Source organism: Peromyscus eremicus, chromosome 23 (assembly GCF_949786415.1).
Source record: "Peromyscus eremicus chromosome 23, PerEre_H2_v1, whole genome shotgun sequence".
Classification (NCBI taxonomy): domain Eukaryota; kingdom Metazoa; phylum Chordata; class Mammalia; order Rodentia; family Cricetidae; genus Peromyscus; species Peromyscus eremicus.
In genome coordinates this window covers 31,478,652-31,502,144 of record NC_081438.1, presented here as the reverse complement: position 1 = coordinate 31,502,144, position 23,493 = coordinate 31,478,652, and the positions used below count along the sequence as shown (strand labels likewise).

Below are 23,493 nucleotides of genomic sequence, written 5' to 3'. Positions count from 1 at the left end.
TTTTTTGGTTTTTCGAGACAGGGTTTCTCTGTGTAGTTTTGGTGCCTGTCCTGGAGCTTGCTCTGTAGACCAGGCTGGCCTCAAATTCACAGAGATCCACCTGGCTCTGCCTCCCAAGCGCTGGGATTAAAGGCGAGCGCCACCACTGCCCGGCTCAGCCTGCTTTCTTATAGAACCCAGGACCACCAGCCCAGGGATGGCACCACCCACAGTGGACTGGGTCCTCCCCTATTGATCACTAGTTGAGACAATGCCTTACAGCTGGATCTCACGAAGGCATTTCCTCAACTGAGGCTCCTTCCTCTCTGATGACTCTAGCTTATATCAAGTTGACACACAAAACCAGTCAAAAACGTGAAGTTTCCTCTCTGGCCTGTTTACTGACCTGTCAAATGGCTACTCGGGGATGTTACTAAGAAGCCCTCTGAGAAACCCTCATAGTGGTGAGGCCTGGAATAGTGAGGCCCTGGATGCCCTGGATGTGCTGTTCCCTTTCCAGCCTCTCTGCCCACTACGTTTAGAATCGGCTTCTCTGTCTAGGAAGCCTCATGCTGACTGCGTTTCAGAGCCATAAACCAGCAACACGTCTGTGTTCCCGGGAGAGCAGTGTGGTGCCCATCTACAGTTCAGAGAAGTGTCCAGCATTTCCTCTGCAGGAGAATGGTTCTAACAGAAGGAACAAGGTAGGCTAATTAAATTCCCTGCTGCAATGTTCCAGCAGCAGCAACCGTAGCAGCAGCAGCAGCAGCTTCAGGAAGCCCAGGAGCCTGAGCCAGATGTGGTGGTGCATGCCTGTAATCTCAGCACTGAAGGGGCCAAGGAAGGAATATCTTGAGTTCTGAGCCAGCCTGGGCTACATAGCAGGACTTTGTCTCAAAAATCTATGGCTGGGATAGGAGGTACTTAGTTAGTAAAGTGTTTGTCATGGCCTTAGGGTTCGTTCACATTCTTTCAATGTATTTATTTTATTTTTGTTTTTCGAGATTTCTTTTTATAACAGCCCTGGCTATTCTGGAACTTGCTTTGTAGACCAGACTGGCCTTGAACTTGCAGAGATCCACCTGTCTCTGCCTCCTGAGTGCTGGAATCAAAGGCATGTGCAACCACTGCCCGGCTCAACGTTATTTCTTTTCTTTTCTTTTTTTTAAGATTTATTTATTTATTATGTATACAGTGTTCTGCCTGCATTCGTGCCAGAAGAGGGCACCAGATCATATTATAGGTGGTTGTGAGCCATCATGTGGTTGCTGGGAATTGAACTCATGACCTCTGGAAGAACAGATGATGCTCTTAACCTCTAAGCCATCTCTCCAGCCCTCAACATTATTTCTTAAATGATGAATATGTTCCCAATTCTTCATGACTTTAAAAGTAGAGGAGGATAGGGAGTATGTCACAGTGGTAGAGCCCCTGCCTAGAATCCCCCAGTGAGGGGCTGGGGTGTGGCTCAGTGGTAGAGCACCTGCCTAGAATCCCCCAGTGAGGGGCTGGGGTATGGCTTAGCAGTAGAGCACTTTCCTAGAATATGCAAAATCCTAGGTTCCATCCCTAGGACCAGAAATGGGGCCAGGCAGTCAGGGCCCAGCAGCCTCTGCACTTGACACTTGAGACCTGTTGGGCAGCTAGCCTCCAGCACTGGGCAAACCCTGGCTGGCAAGTGGAAGCCCAGAGAGACGGCTCTGGCCAGGGACTGAGACCTGCTTTTCAACAATTGTCTGAAAATAGCACCGGCAGCTCACAAGGAAATGAATCCTCCCTCGTCATGATCACGGGGAGGGACGGGGGACAGGAAGAGTTATTGACGCCAGTAGCATGCAGGGGAGGTACCTCCTGACCTCAAAAGACTCCTGGGCACTGATTTGTCAACCCTGGGTCCCAAATGCCTGGGGGTGGTGATGGCCAGTGGTCTCCTGGAGAGCCTCCAGGAAAGTCAGGCAATGTGAGGCAGGAACTTTCTGTCCAGGATGGAGGGAAGGACTGGCCAGATCTGGGAGACATTTGGTCCTACCTGACAATATATCTATCGTTTTTTTTTTTTTTAATTTTTTAATTTTTATTTTGGTTTTTCAAGATGGGATTTCTCTGTAGTTCTGGCTGTCCTGAAACTCACTCTGTAGACCAGGCTGGCCTGGAAATCACAGAGATCCGCCTGCCTCTGCCTCCCCAGTGCTGGGATTAAAGGCGTGCGCCACCACCGCCCGGCTCAATGTGTGTATCTTAACTCACCCCCTTTAGGCCTCAGGCTCCCTTTCTGTTCTTTTTTTTTTTTAAGACCTATTATTATTTTCTGTATGAGTGTTTGGTCTGTGTACCACATGTATGCCTGGTGCCCTCAAAGGCCAGAAGAAGGCATCAGACCTTCTGGAACTGGAGTATAGACAGTTGTACGGCCCCATGTAGGTGCTGAGCACCAAACCTGAGTCCTTTGCAAGAGCAGCAAGTGCTCTTAACTGCTGGGCCATTTCTCTACATCATTCTTTGATTGTCATGTGTTTATGTGTGTACATGTTGGTGTGTGCAGGTGCATGCATGTGCATATGAATATAGAAGCCAGATTTCAGTGTTATTCCTCAGGCTTCATCTACCTTTTCTTTTTTTTTTTTTTTTTAAAGATTTATTATTTATTATGTATACAGTGTTCTGTCTGCACATATCCCTGCAAGCCAGAAGAGGGCACCAGATCTCATTATAGATGGTTGTGAGCCACCATGTCGTTTGCTGGGAATTGACCTTTGGAAGTGCTCTTAACCTCTGAGCCATCTCTCCAGCCCCCCCACCTACCTTTTCTTAAAAAAGATTTATTTATTCATGTATTTTATGTGTATGAGTGCTCTGTCTTCATGCACACCAGAAGAAGGAATCTGATCCCATTACAGATGGTTGTAAGCCACGATGTGGTTGCTGGGAATTGAACTCAGGACCTCTGGAAGGGCAGTCAAGTGTTCTTAACCATTGAGCCATCTCTCCAGCCCCACCTGCCCTTAAAAAAAAAGGTTTGTTTTGCCAGGTGGTGATGGTGCATACTCTTAATCCCAGCACTTGGGAGGCAGAGGCAGGCGGATATCTGTGAGTTCGAGGCCAGCCTGGTCTACAGAATGAGATCCAGGACAGTCAGGGCTACACAGAGAAACCCTGTCTTGAAAAATGAAAAAAAAAAAGGTTGTTTTTATTATTATTATTATTATTATTATTATTATTATTATTATTATTACTTTGTTTTGTTTCTGTTTTTTGTTTTTTCTGGAGCTGAGGACCGAACCCAGGGCTTTGCAGTTAAGAGCATACTCCAGGCTGTTCTGTCTGCAGCATTGCATACTCCAGAGTGCTAGGCAAGCGTTCTACCACTGAGCTAAATCCCCAGCCCCGAGTTTTTATTATTATTGTTATTATTTTTTTAGTTATGTGTGTGTGGACATGTGTGCAGGTGCCCTCAGAGGCCAGAGGCATCAGAATCTACTGGAGCTGTTAGAAAACCAAACTCAGGTCTTCTGCAAGTCCTGCTGAGCCATCTCTCCAGCTCCCATCTTGTTTGTTGAAAACAGGGTCTTTCGCTGGCCAGGAACTCACTGATTGGGCTAGGCGGGCTGGCCAGTGAACCACAACGGTCTGCCCGTCTCTGCCTCCCCAGCACTGGGATTACAAGCTCAAGCCACCGCGCCTAGGTTAAAAACATGGAATTCAGGACCAATAGAATTATCCCTCCAGCCCTCTTTTTTTTCCTCTTAAAAAATTATTAGCGTGTGTGTGTGTGTGTGTGTGTGTGTGTGTGTGTATGCACATACAGGCATGCATGTGCCATGGGACATGTGTGGAGGTCAGAGGACAGCTCTCTGAGAATCAGTTGTCTGTTTCCATCCTGTTCAGTCCTGTTGTTTCTGTAGCATTGCATACTCCAGGCTGTTATGTCTGTAGCATTGCATACTCCAGGCTGTTCTATCTGCAGCATTGTATACTCCAGGCTGTTCTGTCTGCAGCGTTGTATACTCCAGGCTGTTGTCTGCAGCATTGCATACTCCAGGCTGTTCTGTCTGCAGCATTGCATACTCCAGGCTGTTCTGTCTGCAGCATTGCATACTCCAGGCTGTTCTGTCTGCAGCATTGCATTGCATACTCCAGGCTATTGTCTGCAGCATTGCATACTCCAGGCTGTTGCTGTCTGCAGTGTTACATACTCCAGGCTGTTGTGTCTGCAGCGTTGCATACTCCAGGCTGTTGTCTGCAGCATTGCACACTCCAGGCTGTTGCTGTCTGCAGCGTTGTATACTCCAGGCTGTTGCTGTCTGCAGCATTGCATACTCCAGGCTGTTGCTGTCAGCAGCGTTGCATACTCCAGGCTATTCTGTCTGCAGCATTGCATACTTCAGGCTATTCTGTCTGCAGCATTGTATACTCCAGGCTGTTGCTGTCTGCAGCGTTGTATACTCCAGGCTGTTGCTGTCTGCAGCGTTGTATACTCCAGGCTGTTGCTGTCAGCAGCGTTGCATACTCCAGGCTGTTCTGTCTGCAGCATTGCATACTCCAGGCTGTTGCTGTCTGCAGCATTGCATCCTCCAGGCTGTTGCTGTCTGCAGCATTGTATACTCCAGGCTGTTGCTGTCTGCAGCATTGTATACTCCAGGCTGTTGCTGTCAGCAGCGTTGCATGCTCCAGGCTGTTCTGTCTGCAGCGTTGCATACTCCAGGCTACCTGGCCTGGAGCTTTTGGATAACCCTCCTGTCTACTGCTTCCCATTTTTCCATAGGGATGCTGAGACTAAAGATATGCACCACCACCTCCAGCTGTTTACGTGGATTCCAGGGTTGTCGGGCTTGTGTGGTGAGTACTTTAACTTGGCACAGCCATCTCGCCAGCCACCTCATTTCTGTTGTTTTGAGACAGGGTCTCCTCGTGTAGCCCAGGCTATCTTCAAATTCAGGTCCTGTGATGACTATTCTTGGTTGTCAACTTGACTACATCTGGAGTTACCTAGAACCCAAATGAATGAGCACAACTGTAAGATTTTTTTTCTTAATTAAATCATTTGAAATGATAAGACCCACTTTTTTTCCCCACCCTGGGGAGGGTTTTGAGGCAGGTTTTCTCTCTGCAGTCCTGGCTGTCCTGGAACTCACTCTGTACCAGGCTGGTCTTGAACTCAGAGATCTGCCTGCCTCTGCTTCCAGAGTGCTGGGATTAAAGGCATGTGCCACTACTGCCTGGCCTGAGAAGACCCACTTCTAGTGGAGATCTTTGGGGTGGGAAGATCCACCTTTAATCTGGACTACACCTTCTGCTGGCAGCCTATATAAAGGACACATAAACATCCCTCCCCATCTCTTACATATTGTATAAGTTCTGTTCCTCTAGGGAATCCTAACTAATTCAGGTCCCCCTGCTGGAGTGACAGGCCTGGCCCATCACACTGAGCACAGCCTCTTTCAATTCCTAATAACTCCAAGGACAAACAGAAGTTCAGGTCTCGACATGTGGGCTCTGGAAGCTGGAAGGCACCAGCATTTAGACCATAGAAGGCTGTGGGAGGAATTCCTGCCAAACTGGACCGTGCAGAGACCAGTGCAGCATGCCGGAAGTCAGAGCCAAACTGGAGAGTTCAGAGAGCTTGACTAGAGTCTGTTTAGGAATGGTGGGCATTGGAGGAACATGTCTGTCATCCCAGCACACAGGAAACCGAGGCAGGACTCTGTCTCAAGGAAAAGAACTGTGGCTGGGGACATAGCCCGCCAATAGAGTTCTTGCCCGGCATGCACAGGTCTCTGATTCCATTCCCAGTACTGTGCAAACCTAGTGTGACACACACCTGTAATCCCAGAGCTTGGGAGGTGGAGGCAAGGGGATCAGAAGCTCATGGCTATCCTAGGCTACATAGTGTGTATGAGGCCAGTTATTTGATCTTCTGTGTGTGGAGAGAAGATCTGACTGGAAAAAATCACCCGCCCACAGGGTCCCAAATCACCCCTAGATGAAATCTACTACACTAGAACCCTCTAGATCTTTGACCCTTTGTGGAGTAATGAGCAGTGGTGGCTTCCTGTGTCACCTAGGTAATGGGAACGTACCTCACTGACAGGTACCCATTCCAGATATGCTGCTCCTGAGCTGCCCAGGGGGCGGGGTGTGGTCTCATAATTGAGACCACCTCCAGCCCACCTCCTCGGTGACTCACAGGGGTTGGGCCACAGGTCCTGGTAGGAGTGAATTTGGCCACTTTGACCTCAGCCACTAAGAAGGAGGTGGCCCTGAACAAGCGACTTACTTTGCCGCTAAGACCTGAAACAGGGCTAAGATCGTAGCTCCATCAGTCGAGCGCTTGCTGAGCAAGCAAGAAGCTCTGGGATCCATCCCAGCAACACATAAGCCAAACATGATGGATGGCTCACACTCATACTTCCAGCTCTCAGAGGTAGAGGCAGGAGGATCAGGAGTTCAAGGTCATCCTTCGCTACACAGAAGTTCCAGGCTAGCCCTACCACAGACCAAAGTCCAACTTGCTAAGCTCATCAGTTTTTAGTGGCGTTACTAACGGGAGTATGGGGGTGTGGGGGGGGGGGCGTTACTCATGGAGCAGGGATGGCTCAAAAGTGGCTGCATCATGGAAAAGTCCACCTCAACCAACAAAGGAGACAACTCAGGGAAGCTGCAACCCTTCCCAGAGCTCTCTGCAAGACGTGGGCAGCTCCACAGCCTGCAAATCTCAGCTGGCCACATCACCTCACCCAGCGGTTAATTGCTCCTTGTATAAAACTGGGGAGGGGTCTGCAAGAGTCTCCCAAGTTTTCACTTTCCTGGACGCGGTGGCCTTTTGTTTATCTCCATGAGTCTCCTGGAGGGGTGTTTTAATGCCCAGGAAGCTGCCATATAACAGGTGCAGTGGCTGGCTCCCACGCAGGAGGCTGAGGCAGAAGGATTACCCGAAATCACAGTAAAATCCAAGTGATCGTCATCTTAAAGCAGAGGACATGGCACAGAGATGGTGACTATGTGCCCAAGGCCACACCGCTGGACAAAGGCCAAGGTGCTTTTTTTTTTTTTTTTCCAGAGCTGAGGACCGAACCCAGGGCCTTGCACTTGCTAGGCAAGCGCTCTACCACTGAGCTAAATCCCCAGCCCCCCAAGGTGCTTTTGAAAACTAAACTATGCCCGCCCTCTTCAGGCCTGCCATGTTCCCTTCTCTCGCCTATACAGGACTAAGACCCCCCTCATCCGGCAGCCATAGCCAGTCTACCCTTCTTAACCCAGAAGCCACCATGGATACCTGTAGCTCTCCTCCTAGCCCTCAGGGAATGCCGGAGATGGGAGCTCACTCCCCCTACCCTCCTGGGAGGGACCTGGACTCAGAGAAATATCCCTGAGGGCATAGCTGTGGCTAGACAAGAGAGCCGTATCTGCTCACAGTCTCCATTTGTCCGTTCATTGATTCCCCCCCTCATGAAGACGATCTGTCATTAGAGCAGGAGGCAGCCATTGTATTGGCATGAACTTCCATCTGCCGTGACATCCGTCTCAAAGGCCTAGGCAGCAGACACTGCCCTAGCAGCACTGGAGGGCCATGCTCCAATGTCTAAGGGGACACTGGAGTCTGGCCTCTCCAAGGATCTAGTTTTTCTTTTCAGGGGTCTGAGCTTCCGGGAAAGGGATGTTCAGGGGACCAATAAGGGTAGACCTGCCACCCTTTCCCGTCAGGCTGGTGCTAGCCCACTCTTATTGCTTAATGATCTCTGTTGCTAGCCTCAGTTTACCTCTGTTTTTCCAGCTTTGCCAGGGCCATCTGAGTTCTTCCCATCTCCTGCCTCTCTGGAGGAGGGCATTTAATCCTCCTAGGATGCCCAGCTCCCTGTGAGTGTGGATTTCCCACCCCAGGATGCCCAGCCTCCCTATGAGTGTAGATTTCCCTCCCGCAAGGACCAACCCAGGACAGCTGGGATGAAGGGCGTGTTCTGCTTTAGCTTCAGGCACTGGTGGTTACAAGACCCTTCCCAGGGCAACAAGGGACAGATTACTAGGGTGTAACCCACATCACCTCTGCCATAAAAGCCATCATAAAAGGGAGCATTTATCTGGGCAAGCCAAGCCATGGCCACAGGTCTCCACAGCCACTTAGCAACTGAACCCATGTGAAATGGGTCGGGTGGGGCATCCGATCATAATCCTAGCACTCAGGAGCTGGAGATGGGAATCCCGAGTTCCAAAGTCTTGATACATAGCTCAGGTTGTTAAACTCACGACCCTCCTGCCTCAGCCTCCCAGGTGTTGGTATTACAGGTGTGCACCACCGCAGCCAGCTGTGACTCTGTGTGTGTGTGTGTATGTGTGTGTGTGTGTGTGTACATCCATGCTTGAGCATGTCGAGGCCAGAGGGAAAGCTCAGGTATTGTGTCTTAGGTGCTACCTACCTTGTTTCTTCTGACAGGCTCTCACTGGCTTGTCAAGTGAGCCCCAGGGACTCGCCTATCTCACTTCTCCAGTACAGGAATGACATAAAACTTGTTTTCCTCCAATACTTATTTTTTAAATGTGTATAGTGTTTTGCCTTCATATATATCTGTGTACCACATGTGTGCCTGGTGCCCTGGAAGGCCAGAAAAGGGTGTGTGATTCCCTGGAACTGGAGTTACATGCAGTTAAGAGCTGCCATGGTAAGTCCTAGAAACTGAAGTCAAGTCCTTTGCAAAAACAGCAAATGCCTTAACCATTGAGCACCCCACCTTTTAATTCAAGTTTTGGGGTCAAGCTCAAGTCCTCATGTTTGCCCTGCCCCTGTTTTTTATTTTTGAAACAGGGTCTCTATGTGTTGCCCGGGCTGTCCTGGAGCTCGCTCTATAGACCAGGTTTAGTCTTGAACCCACAGAGACTCACCTCTGCCTCTGCCTTCCCAGTGCTGGGATTAAAGGTTCGAGTCACCACACCTAGCGTTTCTGAATCTCCTGCTTTGAAAAAACTAAGGAGAATAAGGTATCCTAACAAAATCTCCATGACCTCTGGAAGAGAGTCCCACACAAACCATTGGACTTCTGGGAGAGAGTCCCTCAGAGAGGACCACCTGGGACAGGTCCAGCTGTGCATGGGGTCTCGGGAGCGCTGGTGAGGATGAAGGGACGCATCCTCCAGATCTTGGGGGATGGCTCTGAAAATACCTTGGCGATATGGGTGTTGCTGTCACTGCTGTTGTAGGCAGGTCATAGCTGACACAGGCAGACCGGGATGGCTCCCCCTAGTGGTCAGTGCCGGAAGAACATTTAGGAGCAAGCATAGGTGGGAGGCCATTGTAACAGGTCATGGTGTCTGCAAACATTCTGGGCTACAGTGTGGAACTGACTGCACAGAAAGCCAAGGGCTTCAGGATACTTGCTCCAGTTGTCCCCAACATGTGTCCAGAGTGCCTCATGACTCACTCCAAAAAGTTCTAGGAAGGCCTGGTGTGGGGGTTTGAGAGCCTTGGTCTCTGTTGCTAGGGCTGGGGTGTGCCTCCTGTTCACTTGGTTCTTAGCCCTGGGCATCACTTAGGTCTGAATGGAGGACGTTGAAATGCATTCTGGGACTGGAGAGACGCCTCAGAGGTTAAGAGCACTGACTGTTCTTCCAGAGGCCCTGAGTTCAATTCCCAGTAACCACATGGTGGCTTACAACCATCTGTAATGAGATATGGCGCCATCTTCTGGCTTGCAGGCATATATGCAGGTAGAACACTGTATACATAATAAATAAATCTAAAAAAAATGCATTCTGGGCATTGCCTCCCATCCAAGGGTCGCAGGACCATCACCCTCCAACTGTGTCCTTCCTCTGGGACAAGATGGCTCCCATCCAAGGACATCTTGGTACTCCTAGGCAAGCGTCTAGGACTCAGACCACTGCATTGGGCTGGAGTAAAGGAGGCTCTGAGTTGAACCGTGCTCTTGTCTCCCACCAAGGCGTATTGAGGAGAGCCAAACACCAGCACATTCCCACATTGGAGAGAAATGGCTTTCTATCCATTGCTTACTAAAAAAATGAGAAATGAAGGCGGGCATGGTGTTGCATGCTTGGGATCCCAGCACTCAGGAGGTGGAGGCAGGAGGATCAGGAGCTCCAAGCCAATGCCAGTGAGATAGCTCAGCGGGTAAAGGTACCTGCTGCCATGCCTGACGACCTGAGTTCGATCCCTAGAACCCATATGGGACAAATAAAGAACCGACTCCCGCCGGGCGGTGGTGGCGCACGCAGGCGGATCTCTGTGAGTTCGAGGCCAACCTGGTCTACAGAGTGAGATCCAGGACAGGCACCAAAGCTACAGAGAGAAACCCTGTCTCAAAAAACAAAAAAAAAACAAAACAAAAAAAAAGAAAGAACCGACTCCCTAAAGTTGCCTCTGACTTCCACAGATGCGAGGTAGCATGTGCACACCAGTCTACATACGTACATACACACATATGTGGTGTAACTGACCCACTTCCCAGCGCCCAGCTCACTTCGCCTCCGTGACCTGGACTTGGTGTTATGTCCAGAACATGGTCCACACCCAGTTGGCTTGCATTCCCTCTGCCAAGGGCCTGGGAGGATCCAGCAGCTGCGGCCTCAGGATCACAGTGGGTAAGCACATGGCATAGAGACACGGTGCCCAGACTGAAAGGCCTGGGAAACATGGGGCACAGACACCCCGGGTGTGCGTCACGCTCGCCTATTATCCCCCACCTTGGGAAGGGCGCACTGACCCCGCCCCGGGTGTGCTGGAGATGGACAGGGCCACGGGTTCAGAATGGAGACAACAGCACGTGGAAGGATCTAGGTGGAGTCGGTGACTAGGCAAGCAAGGGGCGTGGCCAACAGGGGGCGTGGCGCCGACGCTCGGCCCGAGGGGGCGTGGTTTTAGTGTGCGAAGAGGCGTGAGCAGCAAGAGGCGTGATCGGATAGGGGCGTGGCCATCGCGGGGGCGGGGCGGTGACGCGCTTCGACGCGCGATCCCGGAAGCGGTGTCAGTACTGGGGAGCCGGCGGCGGGCGGCGGGCGGCGGGGACTTGTTGTTCTTCGCCGAGTCGGAGCGTGGAGTCCGGAGCGCGCAGGCGGAGGCGGCGACTACGGGGAGGGCGAGAGCAGAGGCGCGCGTGGAGAGTGCGTGTCCACGAGGAGCCGCCGCGCCCGGCCCCGCGCGCGACCCGGGTGAGTGAGGGGCTTCGGGGACTGGGTAGGGGGACCCCGAGTTCGCGCACCTGAAGGCGGCGCGCCCCGGAGGCCGCGGGGCCCAGCCTGGGCCTCGAGCACGTGCCAAGCGGGACCTGGCTTAGGGCCCATGCGGGACCCGCCACGTGCGGGAGAGCGGCTCCCGGGAGCCGTGCGCACCTGGCCACTTCCGTCGGCGTAGGACCACCCCCCACCCCCACCCCCGCCACAGCCGCGACCCCGCAAGGGCCTGGATAAGTGGTGTCCCTTTTTAATCAGCTGACCGGCCAGCGGTGCCGGATGTGGAAGCTGTGGGTGGAGGAGCGAGGCAGGTGACCGTCTTGGCCAGCCTATCGCTTCCGCCACTTTTCTTCAGGTGTGATCAGGGGCCAAGGTCCCTTCCAACTCTAAAGTGTGAGGTCCCCTTGTACGGTGAGCGGATAGGTGTGTGAAGAATGTTGCGACGAGAAATCGGAAGCAAAATCTAGCAGACCTCAGGTGGAGAAAGTCTTATGGGTCCTAGGTGCCTGGATTAGGTCCCTTTACGGGAGAGACTCTCCTGGCATTCTTAAAGCCGGAGATGGCAGCCACTCCAGCCTACCAGAGCTTGCCCTGTTCACAGGCAGTCGATATTTGGGAGGCCAGGCAGCTTGGTGCTCTTGTTTCTCTTGTGAAGTTAGGCTGAGTCTTGCTTATCACACAGCTCTTAGAGCCAACACAGATGCATTTTAATAATTTACCCGCCAGCTGACCGACAAGCACTCACCTTTCTCTTGCCCGGTGCCCCCAGTTCCAAAAAGCCAGCTTATGCCACAGCTGGTAGTTAGTTCAGAGCATCCGTTTCTGTGGAATCACCAGACACAGCTCTGGGACCCCGGGATTGGCGCTGCTGAGGTCTTACTATAACAACCACGATTCGGAAGGCGTCTGGTGGCTTGCACGTGGGTACTGTGATGCCTCAAGCTGACATTTTCAAGCCTGATTTTTTAGGGCCAGGGAGCTTTAAAAGGGGGGGGGGGCGTTGATATAAAGCTGTTATGTGGGACATATATAATCCCTGCACTCGGGAGTTTAAGGCAGGAAGTCAGCCCGGACTACATAACATAGCTAGTTCAGTACCAGCCTTGGTTACATAGTGAGACTGTCACCAGAAAACAAACCAAAACAAAAAGGTATGGATTTAAGCATGTGGATGGATTTAGTAAAGCTGTAGATAGGCAGGGCATACCTATAGCCTGTGTCACTGTGGACAGCCCCTACTGACGACAAAACCTTCCTCGCTCCTTAGATAAATCAACAGGAGAAATGTTACGAGTTTGACCTTGGTAAAGGAAATAAGTCTAATGGTATAACTTAAAACTAAACTTCTTGAGATTCCAAAATAAAGCATTTGTTAGAGCAAAAAAGAAAAGCCACCAAGCCAGGCTTCTCTGCAGTACATTCCCCTCTTGTTCTTGAACTGAGCTGGGCTTGTAGGGCCAGGTTCCAAGTTCAGGGCTGTGTACTTTCCAGGTAGTTGCTAAAAATGGTAGTTGGACAGAGGGTCCGGGAGGCCATGTTTCCCCGAGAGTCGGCTCTTTCTGTGTCCCAACCCTTTCTCTAGCACCCTCAAGGCTTCTGGTGAGACTTTCCTGGTCACTCTATCTCAGGGACCCTCAGTTTTCAGTCCCGGGCTCTGCCGGCCCCAGGGTTTGTTTACAGTCCCTGGCAACTCTTGATCGCAGTCTAGACCAAGAAGTTATGTCTGTTTCTGCCCTGGCTGTTCCGAGTCTAAAGGTTTCTTGGAGTGGACTTTCTGGATCTCGGGTCTAGTCCACACGGGAAATGGAAATCAGGCCAGCTGGGAGAATTCTCTGTGTGGCCGTTCTCGGGAGCTATAAACAGTGACTCATTCTCCCGCCCCACCCTCCCTGTCCCCCGCTCCGGGAAGATGCCTGGTCGCTTGTATTTACTTTTGCTTTTTATAAGTCACACATGCGTTATATTTCCTCTTAACTGAAGTTTCAGGAAATTGAAAGTGTTATCTGAAAATTTGTAGAATTTCACAGAGGTAGACCTGAGCTGGGTGATCATGTGCTGCCTGGTGTAGGGGAGGGTCCTGCAGCCTACATCACTTGCTTGGTGATGGCCTGGCCTGAGGTCAGAGGTCAGGGTTAGAGGTTAGGGGCTGTCATGTCTGGTGGCCCACCTGCCCGCTCTTCCATAGGGTTATCTGGTATGGTAGGGGGAAGGCTCACACCCTCTCCTAGGCTTCCTTCCCTGTCTAAATCCCTGCCTCTACCTATAAAACAGACCTTTTTTAGTGCCTTGATACCCTGAGGGAGTTGGTATCAGTCACATAAGTTCTCTGCTTGACAGGGGCTCATTGTACAGCAAAAATTTCTAGAACCAGGTCTATGTCTGACTCCCCAAAGAGCAGGGCTTTCTGGAAGAAGTGGAAGTTGAGGGTGGGGCATGGAGACCTTCGGTCCACCACAGCCGGGAGCACTCATCAGCCAGAGAAGGAAGCCCAGAGCAGGAAGCTCAGAAGGGAACCCCAAGTCCTTTGTTACGGGTAGGACTAGGACTAAGTTTGAGGCACCAAGATCAGAGCTGGGAATCTGTTGTACCAAGGAGCGAAGCTGAACCATGCTTGGGGTTAGGCAGGAGACCTTGGGGCTGAGGTTAAGAGCTGGTTCTGTAATTCCAGCCCTTGGGAGGTGGAGGCAGGAGAAGAAGGTCAGTTCCAGGCTAGCCTGGGCTATGTGGACCCTGTCTTAAACAAACAGGTCTGGAGCGATTACTCAGTCAATGAAGTGCTTGCTTGAGCCCACGTAAAGATGTTAGGTGTGGTCACACGCTCTGTTATCCCAGTGTTGGGGAAGTAGAGACTGGAGGATCACTGAGCCTCTCTGGCTGGTCAGCTAGCCTAGCCTTAGTGGTTAGTTCCAGGCCACTGAGAGACCCTGTTTTAAAACAGTGAGGTGTAGCCAGTGAGATGGCTCAGGGGGTAAAGGTGCTTGCCATGAAGCCTGATGGTGTGAGTTCAGTTCCCCAAGACCTGCATCATGGAAGAACTGACTCCCACAAATTATCCTCTGACCTTCACACACACACTTTGGCAAGATATATATATATTCTCTCTCTCTCTCTCTCTCTCTCTCTCTCTCTCTCTCTCTCTCTCTCTCTCTCTCTCTCTCTCTCCCCTTATATAAACCAGGCTAGCCTCAAACTCCTGGAGATCCACCTGCCTCTGGTATCCAAATGCTAGGATTAAAGACGTGCATCACCACGCCCAGCAAATAAATGTAATTTTTAAAAGTTTAAAAAGAGCCATCTGGTGATGGTGGCACCTTTAATCCCAGCACTTGGGAGGCAGAGGCAGGCGGATCTGTTTTAAGGCCAGCCTGGTTACAGAGTGAGTTCCAGACAGGCTGCAAGGATACACAGAGAAACCCTGTCTCAAACAAAAACAAACAAGCAAACAACAAACAAAAAGCTTAAAAAAGAAAACACAAGGTAAACAATCTGAAGAACGACAGCACACACATACACACATACACAAATCTGGGTTTAGCTGTTCTCAGGGGACATCCCCAGTGAAACATGGAGGTTAGAAGGAAGCTGAAGCCCCAGGACCACCAGGGACAAGGCCGAACCCCAACAAGGACCTGGTGGCAGAGAGGGCCAGTCAGTCAGGGAGGGGGGGTTTGGGTTTGAGGCAGAGGGAGGGCAGCCACAGCTGAGGGGGCCGTGCCATGCAGCCTGCCGTCAGCCTGCAAGCTGCGTTAGTCACCTCTGGATGTAGCTGGGATGACACAGCTTCCTGAGATTGCAAATGCAAGGTGACCAGACGTCCTCTAGGCCAGGCAGACAGTTGTGGCTTATGGGAGGGCGGCCAGCCAGAGCTGGGCACAGTAAGATCTGAGTGGTCTGTAGTGGGAGGAGGCTCATTTGACCGGCTGTGGTGCTGTTCGTCAGAAGGTGCCCACTGCGTGCATGTGCCCACTGCGTGCATGTGCCCACTGTGTGCCGGTGATGTGTCAGACCCATGTCCCCTTGGGGTCCTGGAAAGGGGACTTGCCTCTGGATATTTGTCAAAGGCTCCCAAACAGAGGTGTCCACATCCTTAGTGGCTTTAGGTTGTGGCTGGTAACTGTTGAGAGTGCCCTTGCTGTCTGGGGTTTGAACCTGTTTCCTTGGACACAATGTGTCACCCATCCTCATCCTCCCTGCTTCCTGCTCCCTGCTCCCTTCCCTATTTTGGGAGACCAGGAACCTGAAGAGCACACATCTTTGTCAGCTGGAGTGGGTTGTAGGAGCCAGGGTCCGGGAACTGCGGTTGCTATCACCCTGTGGAACAGGGGGAATCATCCAGAACCCTCAGGTTGGTGTTAGAGTTGCAGCAGAGAGTGAGATGGATGATCCAGGCTCGTTACCTTGAAGAACATGGAGACTCTTTGAGACCGTGGGACCTTCTTTTCTGATCCACCAGAGGCCTGGTAGCAAGGTCCCCATGGCTCCCTGTCTATTTCTCCTTTGGACCTGGACCTGGTCCTGCTTGCCGTGTGCTAGGACTGCCAGGATGGCATGCAGGGAGGGAGGTCCAAGGTTGTACATGCCCCGAGTAGTGTAGTCAGGGCAGCACAGGGCTGAGGGACAGCTAAGGGGGGTGAAAGTAAGATAGGAGAGGCTATGCCTGGCTCGCTCGTATCTGAGAAGGACAGTCTACTGGACCACAGGCTGTCTGGACTGCCTGCTGTCCCTGGGTGCCCCGGCTGGATTCTCACACTCTGCAGTGTGCCTCCCTGTTCTTTATGCGTAGGGCCTTCTGCCTCAGTCCATCTTGAAATAGAAGGGCTGGCTGCGTTTATCAGAGGATCTGGGCAGATCCTGCTGGCCAGATGTGCCCTGCTTGGATTGGTGACTTAGAACTGCTGCCCAGGACCCCTGTCTTGACTCCCACTGTTACATCTCTTGATAGCCTTTTCAAATTGCAAAAGGCAACAGGAATGACGGGAGCGGGTCAGCTGCTTCTCTGGGGGTTCCTATGGCTCAGTCTGGTGTCCTGTGTGGTTTGACTGTGGCCATTGAACCTCTAACCCCAGGCTCAGCAAGACGACCTTGAGGCCCCCTGAGAGTTACAGAAGCCATTGAGAGTGGTTTGTTTTTTGCTGAGTGGTGGTAGCACGTCTTTAATCCCAGCTCAGGAGGCAGAGGCAGGCGGATTTCTGAGTTTAAGGCCAACCTGGTCTACAGAGCAAATCCCAATACAGCCAGGGCTACACAAGAAATTCTGTCTCGAAAAACAACAAGCTGATTTGTTTTTGTTTAGAGACGGGGTCTCCAGGTGCCCAGTCAGACCAAAGATGACCTTGAACTCCTAATCATCCTGCCTCTACCTCCCCAGTGCTGTGATGACAGTGTGGCCCCTTTATGTATTTGTTATTGAAACAGGATCTCCCCACATAGTCCAGGCTGGCTTTGAAATTGCGACCAGCCCCTTGCCTCTGAGCTCCAAGTGCTGTGCTGACCTGAGTGGCTCACTGTGTTGATATCACATTTGTCTTACAAACGTCTGTCACAAACACAGGGCTCTTTGGTGCTGGGGCAAGGCTCTCAGTGGCACGTCAAGTCCTGGGGTTTATCCCCAGCACCACAGGAAACCTCCAAACAACACATTCTTCTCAGGACCCCTTTACATTCCTTTTATTTTAAGACGGGGTCTCACTAAGTTGTCTAGCGTGGCCTTGAACACACACTGTAGCTCAGGCTAGCCTTCAACTTGTGATCCTCTTACCCTCAGCCTCCCAGGTGCTAGGATGACAGACTTGGCTTGACCTTTGATGGATAGGTTGGGACTGTACCCATGTGCTTGGTGTGTTTGAGGCAGGGGCACCGTCCTAGCCACACACTAAGTTGCTGAAGATCTCTGTCTGTCCCCCAGTCTGTTCCCCATGATTGGCAGCAGGCAGAAGGGCACACCTCTGACCCAGGGCCAACGTGGGCCTCATCTTTCACCTGGACAGACTTCTATATTGTTGGCTATACAGGATGAAGTCTGAATTATCTTGGTGAGTGTCCAAGTGTCCCTGCTGAACAGGGTTCCAGAGGCAGAAGCCTAGCTGGGGCAGGGTAAGCCAGGGTAAACGTAGTAGCTCAGCATAAGTGTGCCCCCAGGACTCCTGAATGGGGTCTTCTCAGCCAGGACCACCTGCCACCTCTGGTGCCTTTTCTCCATCTTTTTCTGAGGAAGTGACCCGAGCATCGGCAGGGGTTGGCATTTGTCCGTGGCCTCTTGGCTTCATGTGTCTTCTTTAAGCCAGCTGAGGACTAAAGAGGATCCCTTAACCCAGACCCCAGCAGGACCCCATGAGGTGGGTGTACATGGAGAGAGCCAGGGAGGGGCCCTTTCTGCTGACCAGGTGGCCGCCATCCAGTGTCAGGCCCCTGCCCTGTGCACATCCTGGCCACTTGATGTCACAGCACCATCATCACGGGAGTGGAAAGATTCCTGCCCCAAGCTGAGCCCTGGCTGCGTATTTCAGCACCGTGGGTCTGTGTGGAGTCCCCTTTCTTCCCCAGCACCTTCCTTTTCCGCTGGCAGCGGCCCCTGGGGCCCGTGAGCATGCGGGTGGGAGGGGTGTCCTTGTGTGGGAATGTGAGCCGGCTCTGTAAACAGCCTGTGACTCACCACATAGCTATGTCACTGACGCTGGGCTTGCAAGTTGGAAGAGATGCCCAACCCCTCCTCCCTCTTTACGGAAAACTTTCTCAGGGCTCCCGGGGCTCCTAGGTGCCTGGCTCCTGAGAGTTCCTAATGGAGTGGCGGAAGCCTGTGACTTGCCCAGTGCTACTGTAACCCAGCTGGAGCTGGAGGGGGTCTGGATACAGACTTTGCCCCATCCACATGTGGCCTCTTATCTCCATTAGATCACCCCACCAGCTCTAGTCCCACCTCAGGTCCCAGATGGGTAGTGTCAGGATGCATGCTGGTCTACCTGAGCCTCTTCTAGGCTGGCTCTGCCCCTGTCCTGCTCTGCCTGTTGTCATTGCCTCTGAGAGTGACCAGTGATGTCACCAGGGTGCTGGGTGTCTATTGACAGAGTCAATAGCTTGTGTCTCACTGATGGCATTTTGGCAGTGAGGGTGGTGGGCAATGGAGACAGGACCCCATCAGAGGTGGGATCACAGGGTAGAGAGATCGGGACTCAGGGCCCCAGGTTTGTGGGGGAGGGGACAGTGGAGGTCACCCACTGTCTTGTTCATGCCTGTCCTCTACACTCTCCTTTGTGTGATTTCCCTGACGTCTCTTGTTCTGTGACTGTCTTTGTCAGGGTTTGAAATACAAGAGGTGGAGGTGCATCCCACCAAAGGCCGCCCGCCCGCCCCTCTTACCCCTTCCCCGGTTGTCAGGGAATGAATGGGTTTGTTTACTGCCTGAGAGCCTCGGGTTGTCTTTCTGCACAGGCTTGACCCACAAGTCCCCAATGCTTTTGGGCTTCTCCGTTGCCATGGAGACCATGGGGGGTTGGCTACGTCCCAAGGTCGCCATGGCAACTATCAGAGGGGAATCATGCTTGGGATGCTTTGGCTGGCTTTTTCATGAATGATGAGGGTGTGTGACACAATGCAGACGGGAGAATGAGAAGGGCGGGCAAGGGGGCTGGCGGGCTGGCCACAGGCACAGGTCCTGCCAGACAGCCCAGTGGGTCTGCCAGGTGGCTGCAGTCTTCTGTCTGTGTCTCTGGCTGGATCCTCTGAACTGCTATCCACCAGTAGCCCCCACCCCACCCATAGGGGCCTTGGGGGTCACTCTGAGGGGCTGGGGTGGCCTGGGAGGAGTGGTGATGTCACACCTGCAGTGTCCTTCACAGCGGTAGGTGTCCCATGGGTTGCGGGAGGGCGGGGCTGGGGAGGAGTGGCAGGTGTTCTGTACCCATCTGTCTTTGGGGGTGAATGAGGTTTCGGGAGAGGGCCATCCTTCTCCCTGGTGATCCATCAGGAGCTCTTGCTAAGGGACACTGTCCCAAGACCCTCTTTCAGAGCTGAGTACTGCCGCTTCTAGAGCTGGCTCTGTTGCTGGCAGGTCCCTCTGGTCTTGAGGATGCAGCATCTGGTACCCCACAGCTGTAAATACCTTGTCTGAATTTGGGGGGAGGGGGAGACCCAGAGCAGGAAGCAACAATTTTTCATGACGCGCAGTTACTCCACAGTGCTGGGATGAGCGGGCATGAGCTGGGATGGGGAACCGGACGGCAGGTCCTGTTGACCTAGGGGACCTGTCTGCCCTGGAGGCTGATGCTGGATCATGAAGTGTGGTTGGGTTTCACTTCTGCCTGCTGGGCAGCTACAGCTTGGCCAGGATGCCCATGCCAGATTGCTTAAGACAGTGGTTCTCAATCTGTGGGTCATGACCCCTCTGGGGTTGAATGTCCTTTCACAGGGGTTGCCTAAGGCCATCAGAAAACACAAATATTTACATTATGATTCACAACAGTAGCAAAATTAGTTATGAAGTAACAATGAAAATTATTTTATGGTTGGGGGTAACCACAACATGAGGAACTGCATTAAAGGGTCCCAGCTTTAGAAAGATTTAGGAAGGTTGAGAACCGTTGTCATAAGCTCTTGTGAACTGGGTGGGGGACATGTTACTTTGTAACTGAATTGGACTTGTTCTGAAACATGTTGTAGAGTTGCTGGCCAGACATACTGGGACGGGAACACATCAACTTACATGTGCATTCACTTTGTTTTGGAACTAAGGTTTTATTGTTACTGTCTTGGGTTGTTGAGAGCAGAACTGTTTCCAAGTATTGTTATTCAGAGGCAATGTCCTTAGCTTGCTAGGTCCTAACCCATGCTGTTTCTGTGTCTTTCCAGCGACAATTTCCTGGTGGTTCCGTCCTGGTGACAGGGCCCGGGTTATGACGACTAATCCCAAGCCGAATAAGGCATTGAAGGTGAGGCGGGCTGGGCCAGCGTGGGCTGTGACTGACACTGTCCTGGAATGGCACAGGGAAGACAGCCCCACTTTCACAGCACTGCCCCTTGAAAATGAGGTCAGCTTTGTCCTCAGGAAGTGGGGAAGGATCCCAGGAGAGGTGGGACAGTGGCCCAGAAGAACCTGGCCTTGATGACCAGGGAGGTAGCTCACAGGCGGAGGGGTGGTAAGGCAGGTGCTGAGTAGCGCTTGGGGCTGCATGCACAGGCCCTTCCTCTGCCCAGGCTCTTCCCCTAGTGCCAGGTGGGCAGAGCGGTATCCTCAGGTAAGCTGGTGTCCCTTCTGCCAGCCCAGGCCCTTCCTACCTTCTGGGCCTTCTCAGCCTCTATCACCAAAGGTGCTTCTGAGTCAGCTTCCTTGCCTCACAGGCTCCTGCGTGCTGTGTGCTGGGCTCCCTTGAGTGAGCCTTGACCGGCCAGATTCAGGCTTTGCACCGGTGGGTAGATGTGAGGGAAGGGCAAGGCTACTGTATCGTCCTGTCCCTTGCCTAGAAATGCTTGGCCAGAGCATCTGAGGGGAAATATGCCTGTTCCTTGTGTATCTAGAAAGCTTAAGAAGTTGACCAAGACCTTACTTCTCGAGGGAATGGCTGTCAGGTCCTCCCTGTTCAAAGAAGGTTCATAGCAACAGCAGTGGGGTAGTTTGTGGCACCATGCCATGGGCATAATCTTGGAGTCCCATGCTGCCACCTTGCTGTAGGATGGGGACACAGGGCAGGTGAGATGCACTGCTGGACCTTTGTAGTACCGGATCCCAGCCTTCGGTGACTGTGCCGTGACCCTGGGTCCCCCTGTGCTAACGCTTGCTTGCTCATCTGGCTCTTAGGTTAAGAAGGAGGCGGGCGAGAACGCCCCTGTGCTTAGTGACGATGAGCTGGTGTCCATGTCGGTGCGGGAGCTGAACCAGCACCTGCGGGGGCTCACCAAGGAGGAGGTGACTCGGCTGAAGCAGCGGCGGCGCACACTCAAGAACCGCGGCTACGCAGCGAGCTGCCGCATCAAGCGTGTGACGCAGAAGGAGGAGCTGGAGCGGCAGCGTGTCGAGTTGCAGCAGGAAGTAGAGAAGCTGGCCCGGGAGAACAGCAGCATGCGGCTGGAGCTGGATGCCCTGCGCTCCAAGTACGAGGCTCTGCAGACCTTCGCACGCACCGTGGCCCGAGGGCCTGTCACACCCACCAAGGTGGCCACCACCAGTGTCATCACCATCGTCAAATCTGCCGAGCTCTCCTCCACCTCTGTGCCCTTCTCGGCCGCTTCCTAGTGCCTGCCGGGGCCGGGCAGGGCGCGGGCAGTGGCACAGCCCTCACGCCTATCCCGGGCTCCCTGGCACAGATTCCTCATGGCCACTTGCCCACTGTGGACCCTGTGGGGCGGAGGGCAAGGATAGCGGGGACAGGCAGATGCAGGAAAAAAGGGAGGCTCTCTCTCGTGAGCCGGTGCCGCAAGCAACCCCCTCACATCTTTCCTTCCCCGGGTGTGTGTAGTCGCTGACAGCAACTGCGTGGGCCACCGGGATGAACAATCAGGCCCCTGGGGCAGGGAGTGAGGCCCGGTCTTCCACTTCTCCGGTGCCTGTCTGTCAGCACCATCAGTGCCATCCCCTGAGGGCCTCCAGCTGGGGTGGACACCATACTGTCGCTTTCGGGGCGCTGGCCTTCTTGTCCTTATCAAAGGGCGCTACAACCTGCTTTGGCCCTTAGAGTCAGGTCCGTGTCCTGGGAAACAGTTCCCAGTGTAGTCACCTACAGGGGCTAGTGCGTGTGTTCCTGTGTGTACACAGGCTGCCAGTGACGGCAGGAAGCCGCTGGGCCAGGTGGCCTCACAGAGCCTGTCCAGTATGTGTGCTGAGGGTTGCATGGATGTCCTGGAATGTCCCTGGGGGTCTGTTAGCTAAGGGGGATGCCCGTCATGGTGCAGGCCACCTGTCCACAGAGCCAGCCAACCACGGGGCTTGGGTTCTCTGGGGCTTAGCAGAGGAGAGGCTGGAGGGGAGCCCGTGAAGCCTGAGAGAGGTTGAGGGATATGGGAATGGCAGTTAAGATGTGTCTTGTTGCTAGGAAGAAATAGGAAGGAGGTGAAGTCCTGGCGGCCCAGGGGATGTGGAAGAGGCCTAAGAGACAGTACGGAGGGACAAAGGGTGCATCTGGAGGGCCTGTGGGCACACCCCCTGTGGGTGTCAGCAGGGGCCCAGGGCAGACTGTAGGTGCAGATACTCTGCAGCTTTGGTGCCCAGTTGTTACCCGCCTATCCCTCCTTCATAGAGTTCTGGGTCATTGGCCATCTTGTGCTTTCTTACTGAAGGGATTAAGACCTCCAGGCCCTGAGGAGTATGGTGGACAGGGAGTGGGGGACAGGCTGAGCCAAAGCCAGGCACTTAGAAAGCACTGTTGGAACCATAGCCTTGGTAGGTAATCCATATTGGATATCAATAAGGACCATGGGATATTTAAAGAGAGAGAAGATATATATATATATATAATTATATACACATTTTATCGTACAGATTTTTCATAACAATTTTCTTTCCCAGTTTGATACTGTAGATCTTTATTATTGCAGAGTAGGTTGGACAGTGGGGTGGGGAACTGGCCATGGATGGAGGCCCAGGGTGCCAACGGCTTTCCTCAGTCTTTCTGTGGCGGCGCTGGGCATGCTGGGTCACTGGTGAAACTTGCTCCAGCAGGTGTCACACTGGATGAGTGGTCTCCAGTGCTAGGCACATGGCCACTGACTGTGGGTTGCTGCCCACTCCTAGCCCGTGGTGCCCTCCTGAGCCTTGGAGGCTCCATACTGTTGGCCTTCAGGGTAGACGGGACTTTCATTACAACCTGGAGCACCCGCGCAGCGTACCTGCCTGGAGGGGACTGGGAAGGGTGTGAGCATGCCCCGTGGCTCTATGTCACTGAAATGTCATCGTCACAATTTAATATATGGATGTTTTTATTTAAGATAAAAGTGAGTTTTCTGTCTTGTTCCTCCAACTTCTCAAAGCAAGCTTTACTTTTTCAAAAGGTGACAGGGACACACGCTGACCACGCAGAGGCCTGGTGTCCCCAGCCACCTGCTACTTGGCAGTTTCATTTCAATATTTATTTTTTGTGCTTCCTACCCCATGTTATAAATTATTGAGAAGAGATCACAGACTGTTGACCCCTGTCTGTGCCCCGCCTCATGGCCACCACCTAATTTATTGCTGTACATGTCGCTGTGACTGCTTTTGTATCTTTGCAATAAAGAATTTCCTGTTTGAGATGCTTCCGGTGTGTGGATGGTGATGTGGGTGGGAACCCTGCATCCTGCCCTACAGCCTGGGCTGGTCCTTCCCTGATGAGGCTTAGCTTTCTGTTCTGCACCTGATCCTCCCTGGGAGTCTCC

General features: G+C 52.7%; 1 protein-coding gene across 1 annotated transcript; it reads left to right on the top strand.

Annotated features, from left to right (window-relative positions):
* Positions 1-10,943: 10,943 nt before the first annotated feature.
* Positions 10,944-22,822, top strand: Mafk (MAF bZIP transcription factor K). The gene is made up of 3 exons (XM_059248794.1): positions 10,944-11,133; positions 19,999-20,078; positions 20,945-22,822. The coding sequence occupies exons 2-3, from the start codon at positions 20,043-20,045 to the stop codon at positions 21,377-21,379; spliced, it is 471 nt and encodes a 156-aa protein (XP_059104777.1). The 5' UTR covers positions 10,944-11,133; positions 19,999-20,042; the 3' UTR covers positions 21,380-22,822.
* Positions 22,823-23,493: the final 671 nt, after the last annotated feature.